The following is an 11,346-nucleotide window of genomic DNA, read 5'->3' on the forward strand; positions in this document are numbered from 1 at the left end:
ACATTTTAGACTTTTATCCGAATTCAGACTTTTTTCAAAGTCTGCCTGGTAAAAAAAATTTAAAAAACATAAGCGATGCTCTTTGATCTACTTCTCTGCCACTCCAGATACTGCTCCCGAAACTTCATTGGAATCTATGAACCAACAGTTATCAAGAGGGTCTCCGAGTCGAGCAGGGAAAACAAATTCAACAGACACCCTGGGTAAGACTCGTACCCAACCTTTTGAAGGGGCACCAAGGCAAAGACCAGGGGCAAACTGAAGCTGTGGCCTGGGTGTAATTCCACACCTGCAACATTTGTTGTTTCCAGGCTCGTGAACACTGGGTTCTTGACATTGGAAAAAAAAAACATCAATTAAAACCAATGAACTGATATGAACATGATGAGGACCAAATTGGGATTTCATTTCTTTGGAGAGGGAGTTTTATCTTTTGAGCTTCTTCTATTCCCAACTGGGCTCGGCTTTCCATTGCTAGCCTGGCCGTCCTTACCTGTTCCCGGGCTGGATTTCCCAACACCAGGACTGCCTTTACCTTTCCCTGGGCTTACTCTACTGGTAGCCAGGCTACTTTTATTCTCATTTGGGCTGGAGTTACTCCCACTTGGACTTCCCCGTTTGTTGTTTGGACTCCCTTTACTCCCTCTGGAGCTCCAGTTTTTTCTTCCGATGCCCTTCCTCACTGGGGAAGCCTTCTTCCCAGTTGGGCTTGACCTTTTCCCATTTGGGCGGTTGGCCTTCTTGAGTTGACCTGCTTTACTCTCACTTGGGTCTGCCTTGTTCACATTTGGGCTACTTTTGGAGCCTGCTGGGCTCTTCCGAGATGATGGTTTAGTCTTGTCCTTTGCTGTTTTCCCCTTGGATTGTCTGTTGCTAGGGGTTACTGGTTCGTCAATGTCATCAACATCCGGATTCTCATCTTCAGTGTCTTCATCCTGCCAAGATTGAAATCCAAACATTATTTAAACACCTTGTCTTAACTGGTATTCAAGAAAGCTCAACAGTGATCAAAATTAAGGATGTTAGGGATCAGGGTAGACTATGGATAGCTGCTGTACAGAATAAATTAAAAATCTTCAACCAGAACATTGACTATTGCAGAATCATCTACACATTTTCTACATGAAACATATGTTGTATGGATGGAGCGTTCCATTGGTACATTGAGAATGCCATCGTATTTATTTTGTCGTAGAAATGTTTCCGTAGTTGGACACAGCATCGCCGTCCAGCAGAAGGTTCTCACAGGGCACTTGATAGCAGCTGATGCCCAAGTGAACTAAGTCACTAAGCAAACAAATTATACCTCAAATTATTGTCTTACCGTTGATGAGCCGTTATCGCAATCAAGGCAGTACCACATGTACCCAAACCTCCTGGGACATTTCTTACTTGGCGGGTCCAGACAGCCAAAATGGTAATTTTTCTTGCAGTGATCACACCTGAATTTAAAACAATTTAATAATGCATTTTGACGGATGATGACGTTTCAAAATGACAAACACTTGTCGCAGACAATACATAAAATACATGTAACAAGCAAAATTGTTTGCGAGTAAAAAAAAACTTAGAGCCCAACAATAATTAATTTTAGTTTTTAAATAACTTACACTAATTACTGGCACACTGTTTTTTTAAATGAAAGCTTGCATTTCTCTTAAATCTATAAAAAAGAATTTTAAAAATCAAAAACTTCTGGGGTCAAATTGGCCAAAAATCAAACCTAGCATCTCTTAGTTTTTTATTTCGATATTTATTTTTATTACACTTCTTCACTGGAACAACAATAAAAACAGAAATAAACAAGGCCTTAAAAAGATAAACAAGGTTTACATTAAATTAATCTCTGCTCCTTTATTTCCTTTAAATGGGTGGTTTTGTTTGTGCTTGTTTATGCCTCTGACGAAGGTCCTGAGTTTAAAGATATGGACACTATTGGTAATTGTCAAAGACCAGTCTTCTCATTTGGTGTATCACAACATAATGCATAAAATAACCAACCTGTGAAAATTTAAACTCAATTGATCGTCGATGTTACGAGATAACAATGGAAGAAAAAACACCCTTGTCACACGAAAATGTGTGCTTTCAGATGCTTGATTTCGAGACCTCAAAATCTAATTCTTAGGTCTCGAAATCAAATTCAATTTTTTTAGAGGAAAATTACTTCTTTCTCGAAAACTAAGTTTCTTCAGAGGGAGCCGTTCCTCACAATGTTTTATATCATCAACAACTCTCCATTGATCAATAACAAGTAAGGTTTTATGCTAACAAATATTTTGAGTAATTACCAATAGTAGTGCATTGAAATGGTTTAATGATGTTTTTACCTGACGAGGTTTGTACTATCGCCATCTTTGTTGCATGTAATACACATTTCTTTAGTATCCTTCGAGGGAAGCTTGCGTTGGGTAGCTTTCTCCTTCTTTGCTTTGGGTGGCTCAGGCTGAAACACATAATAAAGAGACGAGGTCAAGTTAGGATTGAAGACAAATCCATTCTGATAAACTTTTGCAAAAAAGAAATGACACAATAATTTGAAAAAGTACATTCATTGATCATTGAAACAACAGTTTGAATTTTTAGATGATCTAAACTAGACCTTTCACTTGAATAATAATAATAAATGGATTTACTTAGACTCACCTCAACAATAATAGGTTCTTCTTCCTCGGGCTCGTTCTCTGGTACTTTCAGTTTTCGCTTCAGGCTCCTCTTGGGCTTTGGTTTAACTTTACCAATCTGTGGATTTTGTTGGTTTATTTATTTGTTAATGTATATTGTTTTGTTTATTGTTTACATGTCTCTACCCAGGGTCTGCCCAAATAGTTAACACTGGTTTCCATTCGGGACCTTGCATACCTCGTGTTGTATCCACTTGAAATTTATTACATGAATAATTATTTAGTAATAAACAATGTAGTAATAGAGAAAGTAGGTAAACTTTTAGAGTGCCGGCACGTTAATCCGGAGGTCGTTGGTTCGAATCCCACTCTAGTCAATTCTTTGTTCAAGCCCAAAAATCATTTCAAAATGTACCCAGTCAGTTTCCCTTGTGGTTTATATTGATATAGGTAAACTTTTAAATACATTTTTGGTTGAACCATTCTTTTTTACTAGAGCGAGATTTACGCCTGTGCCATCCAAACTAACGTGCCAGCGCTCTACCATCTGAGCTATCTAGCCCTAATGTTAGTGGTCTCCCCTGAACAAAGATATTGACAAAATAGGGAGACAGCCAACAAAGGGCTAGATGGGCTAGTTGGTAAAGCGCCGGTATGTTAATCCGGAGGTCACCGCTTCAAATCCCATTCTAATAAGTCTCTCTGTGTTCACCCCAAAATTAAACTTGACCCAGTCAGTTTCCCAGTTCAACACAGTTCACTCTAATAATAGTTCGGCTTAACTAATACTTTGTCTCTCTACCTTCTTCTGAGCTGTGGGTGGGGTGAACTTATTGGGTTCTCGGATGACTCGACGTTTGCGTCTTCCGGCCTCGTCACGTTCCTCTCCCTCGATGGTTTCAGCCACGGAAGTATCACTGGAGGAACCGACACACTCTGAACATTGCCTGCAAAGAAATAAACATTCAAACTCTGAATACTGCCAGCCAAGAAATGTATTCTTACTGTGTACACTGCCTGCCAAAAACTGGCAACACAGTCACTCTAAACATTGCCTGCCAAGCTGCCAAGAAAAGAACATTTACAGACTCTGAAAAATGCCTACCAGATAATGGAATTTAAAAAGAAAACTCGACAGATTTGCAAACATATGGAAAAAAAAAAAACTCTGAACTTTGCCTGCCAAGAAATGGCAACTTATCGCACTCTAGTCGGTTTTGATTTTTCATCAGGCCAATGTTTAAAAAGTCTCTAAGCATTGTTGGTAGTCTCTTACCAGCCGCTAAATGCAGTCTTCTTAGGCATTCGGCTCAGTGGGGGGTCCAGGCATCCCAGATGATAATGTTTCTTACAAGTGTCACATAATGCTAGCTGATGCTGATTGGTCGACTGTTCACATATACCACAACTGCGAAACAAAACATTAAATATATGGGGTTTGCATTCAACAAATCAAAGCCAGCAGAGTTAATTAATTAGTTCAGGAAACTAACATTCTTTGAGGTTTAGGAGATCAAAGATGTCCGAGCACATGTTTTCAATAATATATTTTTTTTTTTTAACATCTGTGAAAATTTTTCTTATTCCAAAAAAGGGTAACAAAATAATGGATTAATTTTGTATGGTTAAAACCATATAATACTCCTTATCCCTATCTACTAAACTCATTGCAGTACCTGCTGCTAAAACAATGAAACTAACAGGTAGTTTCAATCGTATGCTCTGATGGTCATCAGGATTTATTAAGGGTTGAAGAACTAAATCAAGTCTTACTAATGAATGACTGCTGGTGACTTGGGTCCCTCCTTCTTCGTCGGTAGTTTCTTGGAGCGTGGACTCTTCAGGGTTTCCGGCATCGCTTGTTTCTTGAGACCGAAGCCGATCAGCATCTTCCACAGAGACTGACCTTCCATCCGCTGTTTGGTCGTACTAATACGCAGGGATTCAACCTCGGAGGATAGCTAGAGGGCAGCAGACCAAACAACGACAAATGTTAATCAGAGATCCCCAAAATCAACTAGTTAACCCTCCTACTCATGGTCAGGTTTTCAGCTAAAATATTATTTTAAAAATACAAAATGTTTCGATTGGTTTAGCAGAAAGATGTTAAATTATATTTTCTGCTCAAATGCACTGGACACGTTTCGTAATTGTCAAAGAACAATATGCTCACTTGGTGTATCTAAACAAATGCATCAAATAACAAAGCTGTGAAAATTTGGGCTCAATTAGTCGTCGAAGTTGAAAGAAAATAATGAAAGAAAAAACACCCTTGTTGCAAAATTGTGCGAGCTTTCAGATGCCTGAAAAAGGCTTCAGGCCTGAAGTTTTTTAATATTTGAGTGATAAATTGCCTCTTTCTCAAAAACTTCTTTACTTCAGGGGGAGCCATTTCTCACAATGCTTTATACCATCAAAAGCTCTAAAGTGTTGTAACCAAGTAACTTTTTATGCTAATATATGTTTTGAGTAAATACCCAAAGTGTTGAGTGCATTTAAGCAGCTTTGTGAAACTGGGCCCTGTTTGGATATACAACGCCAGTCCCATGATGGATATCTCATCTTACCTTATCATACACACATCTCAGTGACTGTTGCTCAGCTTGTAATCTCTCATTAGATCGCATCGATTCACCCAGACGATTCTTCAAGTTGTTCATCCGAACGTCTCGATCTGAAAAACGTACATCTCCTCTGTCAGTTTTTGACTTTTAAAAATGCTCATTCTAAACCAAAACCAAGTGAAAAACCTCCAGAATCCATCTCACAGGCCTATATGCTTCGTTTTTGAAAGGGCAGGGGCACCAAGGCATTTTCTCCTTGGTAAAGGGCATCATATTAGGAAATTGTTACAAATTTCTTCTGGATCATTTCAAGGGCACCAAGGCAATGACCAGGGGGCATGGAGGCAATCGTCTTCATTGCCTCTGTATAGTATCAGGCCTTGTGTCAGTGTGGAGTTAGCAAAGCATGGAGCATTTAGATGTCTTCACCAACTCACCAAGATAGTACCCAACAAATTCTGTAGTGAAGGCGGGGCCAATGTGCCACTTCCTGCGGACATCGCTAGCTTCCTTGACTACAGCTTGGTGAGGAGACTCAGTGTTGATGCCGAGGAGTTCAGCTTTCTTCATAAGATGACGAGTGGCTGAAGGGCTTGTGGTCAGGAGACGAGGAACCTGGGAAGAGAAATATGGGTTTCCTTCAACGCTCAACTTGAAAATATTTCCACAAATGTCATTAATTTAAAGGAAATGTCTACATTTAGGAAACACTCTTAAAATTAATGGCAATAACAGCTTTTGCTTAGAATTCTACAGGAGCTTTCGATAGTACATTGTATGAAGCATGTTGAGAAACCTTTCACTATGAAGTGATATAGTTATGTAAAAAATATATCAATTTATATGCCTCAAAATTTGAATCGTTTCTGTCATTAATGTTTCGTGGACATATTCGCTCCTAATTTTTTGCAATATCTCATAACCAAGACAACCTCTTGAAATTAAATTTTCACAGCTCAGTTTTATTGTATACATTTACATTTGTATAGGATTAAAGATGCTATGTCAGATTTTTGGCCCCAAACATTAAAAAATAGATTTGTTTGAGTGAATGGTATTTCAAAGAATATCACCCGCTATAACGAAAAAAAATTGAACTTTTACTTTTAATGGTCAGGAACCATGACAAACATTTAAAACGTTAGTATAAAACACGTAAGAATTGGTCACGTGATATATTGTCGGGATCCCAACAAAAACTAATTTTGAGCACTTTATTTCACTGCTACTAATAATTGGCGGCCTTTTTCGAGCAATGGCTCAAATGAAAGCTTGTAACTTTCTCGACCCCCATCAAAATACCTGTTGAATTTTAAATCAAAATTTTGGGGTCAAATCGGCAAAAAATCTGACATAGCATCTTTAAAGCAATCAACCGGTTCCAAAAAACAATATACACTTTGCCTTTAAGAAGCGCGTGATCTTAGAGCTTCTACTGTCGTACCTTTTCCGTCGGCACCCAAGGGTTCGGCTTCTTAAATTTTGACTCTCTGTACTTCTCCTGCCAGCGTTTCAGTTTGGTGCCGATACGTTCCTGACCAATCGGATCGTCAGGTTTGCGCTCCTCGAAGCCCTTGAGCTGTGATTGGATGGCTAGGTAGTTCTGCCGTCTGTAGCGCATGCTGATCTTGTCAACGTGGAGTTTGCAGTAAGCGTAAAAGGGATCTGCGATGTCCTAAAATGGAGCAGGAGTAAGGAATTAAATTAGGATTTCAAACTTTGCACAGCTCGAGGGAAATTTGACTCATCCTCGTTAGTTATTTTCTTGCTTGGTTATTACTTTGTCTAAGTGTTTTTTTGTCTTACCTCTTCAGGGGAAGCCTCGGACAGGAGCCCTTCTCGTTGCCCACTACAGACACAAAAATAGTTAAAAAAACATATATTGAGTCTCATTGGCCCAATTTCATAAAACTGTCAAGCAGAAAAATTCTGCTAAGCAAATTTCTTGGTTAAGCAAGAAATAACCGTGGTTAGAATGATTTCAAATCAATTTTAATTGATAAGTGATTAACCTACCAGGTGACATGGAAGTAGTTTCTACACATCCCAGCGTCGCATGAAATACAGATCCCAGTCCGGCTGAATCTCTCATCCTCACAATAAACACAAGTCTGAAAATAATATAAAATAAAATAAACTGTCAACATTGAAGTTGGCATTCGACTATGCCCCTCAAAATGGCCATTCACTGAGGTTGAGAGCAAAAATAGTCTGAACATTTTCTTTTCAGTTTAACTAAGACAAATTTACGAGAGCGGGATCTATACCTAGCACCTCCAGATTAACGTGACAGCGCTCTACCAAATGAGCTTTTTAGCACCGTGTTGGCAGTCTCCCTATTTTGTCAATATCTTTGTTCGAGAGTGCCAGATATTTGCAATACAAAGGTCGCATCCCAGCTTAAAGGGGATGAATGTCCGAAAGCTTAGAGTGTCCAACCTACCCTGACTCCCCATTTGCCAGTAGGCATCTCTGACAGCGTCACCCAGCGTAGTTTCTCCACATCGGTGAAAGCAACACCAGGAACATAGAGGGCGCAAACCACATGGACCCACCTACAACGAAGGATTTCATTCAACGGTTAGAGAATTAAACAACAGTTAATTATTAAAAATTAACATAATCAATTGATGAAGATGGGATATCCTTTTGTTAAATCAGTGCAACAAAAAAACACATTTGTTGGTAAGTCGAGTATCATAGCGGTGAATTAAAACGTTGCTACCCCTGTGCATAAAAACACCGAAACACATCTTAACTATTTTGACTCAGTACCCTTCGAAAAAAAATGGCCTTGCCCTGTATTTGCTCTGATTGGCTTACTTACATCTGATTCAGCATCTTTTGCTCATACAAAGACAATAATTAAATGATAAAACATGCAACAAGTAATCCACGTTTGATGTACACACCTTCCAGCATCGGTCTCCTTGAAGATTCCTCCAGAGTTGGGGCATAACTCACAGGTCTGAAAGACACAACACAAACACATTAAAATAATCATGTAATCAATGTCACAAAAATACATTTATATATGCTATAATAATTTAAGAAACTATTCTCCTGAGACAAAAATTATGTTGTCACTTGTTTTACTCATTTCTCAAAAACTATAGCACCTCAGCATGTACATATTTTTAGCGATGCTTTCTACTATCTTTATCTTCAAACCGTGTGAGTTTGATGCAAATCTGTGGTTATTGTGCTTTGTCCCACAAAAAGTACCCAGACCCATAAAGTTGAGAGTTTTGGGGTGTGACGATGAACTGCCACTTACCGGGTTATTGACACCTGCTTTGCAGGTATCACAGAACCAGGGTTCTGTAGAGCTAGCAGTTTGTACACTGCTGGTTGAATCACTGTCGGATAGAATCTCACCGTAACAACCTGACGAGATAACAACAAATTTTTTTTGAAATCTTAAAAGTTTTTATCAGCAGCAACTGTACATTCTGACAGCTTTCTGATAGAAATCACACAATTTTGTCAGAGTCAATAACCTAAGTATGATCCCACCTGTAAGATTAATGTTTGGAACATAATGAAAACGGACTGTATACTGACCTTCGTGGACCCCTATGCCACAGTTATCACACTCCACTATTTCGTCACTGTCAATGCTGGGGAAAAAAAAGGAAAAACAGGCATAAATGAAACTCAAAATAACCACACCAATCCAAATTGTGTCAAACAGTAATACATTCTGTATTGCTTTTATCTTACTTATTAAGCACAAACACAAACCCAAACCATGTTGACCAAACATAAATGTGGAAATACAATTTTAAAGGTACATAAACGCTTTCCTCATTTGTGTGGATTTATTACATTTTGGAACGAGTGGTCTGGTACATACCTCACTTCTCCTAAGCATACAGCACATATGAGCATCTTCAGCTTTGACGATGGCTTCTCACCGGAACCAGTCTGTAATATAGTAGTGTAACAAATCATGGATAAGTTTTACAGGTCAGGTTTCAGGTACCAATTTCACGATTTCAAGATCAAAATAATTATTAGCACGAAACCTTACTTGGTAACGAGTAATGGGGAGAGGTTGGTATAGTATAAAACATTGTGAGAAACGGCTCCCTCTGAAGTGGAGTAGTTTTCGAGAAAGAAGTAATTTTCCACGAATTTGATTTCGAGAACTTGAGGTCTCGAAATCAACCATCTAAACGCACACAACTTCGTGTGACAAGGGTGTTTTTTCTTTCATTATTATCTCGTAACTTCGACGACCAATTGAGCTCAAATTTTCACAGGTTTGTTATTTTATGCATATGTTGAGATACACAAACTGTAAAGGCTAGTCTTTGAGTAATTACCAATAGTGTCCACTGCCTTTAAGCAAAGTGTGTTGTAACAATGCAAACCCCTGTGGCTATTTTGACCGCTCATCTTTAGATGAATCATCGCGCTACAAAATTTCCAAAAACTTTAAATGGAATCTAACAGAAAACTGGGGGTTTGGGTATCTTTTAAAATGAAAATTTAAAAATCACAATGCCAGATGGCCACTTCAAGGTAAGGCTACACTTTACTGTTTTGTGCTGTCGACCCAAAACAACTGTCACCAGAGTCACATTGCCACCTACTCTTTTGGCTGAAACAGGGGTACCCCCTTCACAGTCCGTAAAGAAGTGGTTATTTTCTTATAAATATCTTACCTTCTCCGTCCCTTTACTGTGGACCCTAGCCTTGGAGATCAACTCCCTGATGCTTGTTTTCTTCTCCAAGCTCGAGTCTGACATCTCCTCGGCTGAGTCATTGCGATTAGCGTCACCGTCGCTGTCGTCATCGTCATCGTAGCCAGCGTCGTCCCCACTGCTCCCCTCACCACCTTCATCCATCTCAGCAGCAGAACCTCCAGAGTCTGTAAAGCAACATGTAGTTCAAGTCAACGAGGGATGGGGTGTTTTCTTCGCAGGTCTGGGGCCAGCTTCAATGATCTGATCTATCAGGCCTACATTTGAACTCTAGTAACATACGGGATGTGACCGTGGATATAGGAGATCGATTGGTCAGGAAGAATGGAAGCCAATCATGTATGCTTCGTTTTTGAAAGGGCAAGGGCACCAAGGCATTTTCTCCTTGGTAAAGTGAGCCTTGCAAGGAAATTTTAAATTTTTACCAGAGCGTTTCAAGGGCACCAAGGCAATGACCAGGGGGCATGGAGGCAATCGCCTTCAGTGCCTCCATGAAGTATCAGGCCAAGGAAGCCAAATGTCGCTGACTCAGTGACTGTGCCTCTCTCAAGAAAATGGAAACTTGGTTAAAAGCTCTTTGATTGATTCCTTGGCCAAATTTCATGGCTCTGCCTTCCGAGGAATTCTGCATTTAAAACACGCTCCATCTAGGGCGTCACAAAAGAGCAGACTTCCACAGTAAGCTGAGCCATTGAATGAGGGAACCACAACAATGTTATATACCTGGGTCATCATGTTCGGTTATCTCAAAATCACTGTCATTCTCGCTATCACTCAGTCCAAAGTCAAGCTGAATAAGATGACGTTCGACTGGTTTGACACGACGCTTCTTCGGGTCACGCTTGTCTAAAAATACAAACAAGACAGAATCAAACATCTGGGAAAAGACAAAGAGCTGCAATTTGGTCACAAATTTATCTTCTTTTTTTAATTTAATTTGTCTACGCCTTCATGCATCCACTATTATTACTTTTGCTGTGTTAACGAATGATTAATGATAAATAAACCTTACATTCCAAAGTATTTTTACCTATACCCCCCCCAACTACAACCTCCCCGCCCCTTTTCCATACGAGAAAAATAATTACAGTACGACTACGAGTGCGCCCTCTTGGGTTGAATTTTGTCAGCGGCTATATTAACAAAATAAAAATAGTAAAAAGCAATTGTTTTACAGAAAAAAAATGAGTGAAATATCTTACACATGGTTTCATAAAGAAAGTCCACATCGTCTGCGGTTCCAAACAATTCTTCGGGTTTGACACCTTCCGCCATTGTAGCTAAAAAATGTAATTTTTGTAGCGCAGCGAAAGTGATTAGGCTTTGCCTTTATCGTGAATCAATCTCGGCGCATTATTTTCTCTTTTATGAACGTGTAGTTCATGCAAGACCTTTTAGCTTTCTATAAAATTGTATTCCCTTTTTGACCAAACTCTTTGTTTTGGGGGA

General features: G+C 39.3%; 1 protein-coding gene across 1 annotated transcript; it reads right to left on the minus strand.

Moving 5' to 3' along the window:
* Nucleotides 1-114: 114 nt before the first annotated feature.
* On the minus strand, nucleotides 115-11,246 carry LOC139937104 (PHD finger protein 14-like). Its single transcript, XM_071932104.1, has 20 exons — nucleotides 11,100-11,246; nucleotides 10,621-10,743; nucleotides 9,859-10,064; nucleotides 9,045-9,115; nucleotides 8,753-8,808; nucleotides 8,466-8,575; nucleotides 8,101-8,156; nucleotides 7,632-7,743; nucleotides 7,205-7,299; nucleotides 6,995-7,037; nucleotides 6,633-6,863; nucleotides 5,626-5,803; nucleotides 5,192-5,298; nucleotides 4,398-4,585; nucleotides 3,901-4,032; nucleotides 3,427-3,571; nucleotides 2,647-2,742; nucleotides 2,331-2,446; nucleotides 1,325-1,442; nucleotides 115-935 (listed from the first exon to the last, which is right to left on the minus strand). The coding sequence occupies exons 1-20, from the start codon at nucleotides 11,170-11,172 to the stop codon at nucleotides 405-407; spliced, it is 2,787 nt and encodes a 928-aa protein (XP_071788205.1). The 5' UTR covers nucleotides 11,173-11,246; the 3' UTR covers nucleotides 115-404.
* Between the last annotated feature and the right edge of the window lie 100 nt (nucleotides 11,247-11,346).

Source organism: Asterias amurensis, chromosome 5, assembly GCF_032118995.1.
Source record: "Asterias amurensis chromosome 5, ASM3211899v1".
Taxonomy (NCBI): domain Eukaryota; kingdom Metazoa; phylum Echinodermata; class Asteroidea; order Forcipulatida; family Asteriidae; genus Asterias; species Asterias amurensis.

Excerpts from the sequence above, each read along its gene's own strand:
- LOC139937104 (XM_071932104.1), bottom strand. The coding sequence starts at position 11,172 with ATGGCGGAAGGTGTCAAACCCGAAGAATTGTTTGGAACCGCAGACGAT. Across the intron at positions 7,300-7,631 it reads CTGGCAAATGGGGAGTCAGG|ACTTGTGTTTATTGTGAGGA; the intron begins GTAGGTTGGACA and ends TATTATTTTCAG. Across the intron at positions 4,033-4,397 it reads TCACCAGCAGTCATTCATTA|TTGTGGTATATGTGAACAGT; the intron begins GTAAGACTTGAT and ends TTTGTTTCGCAG.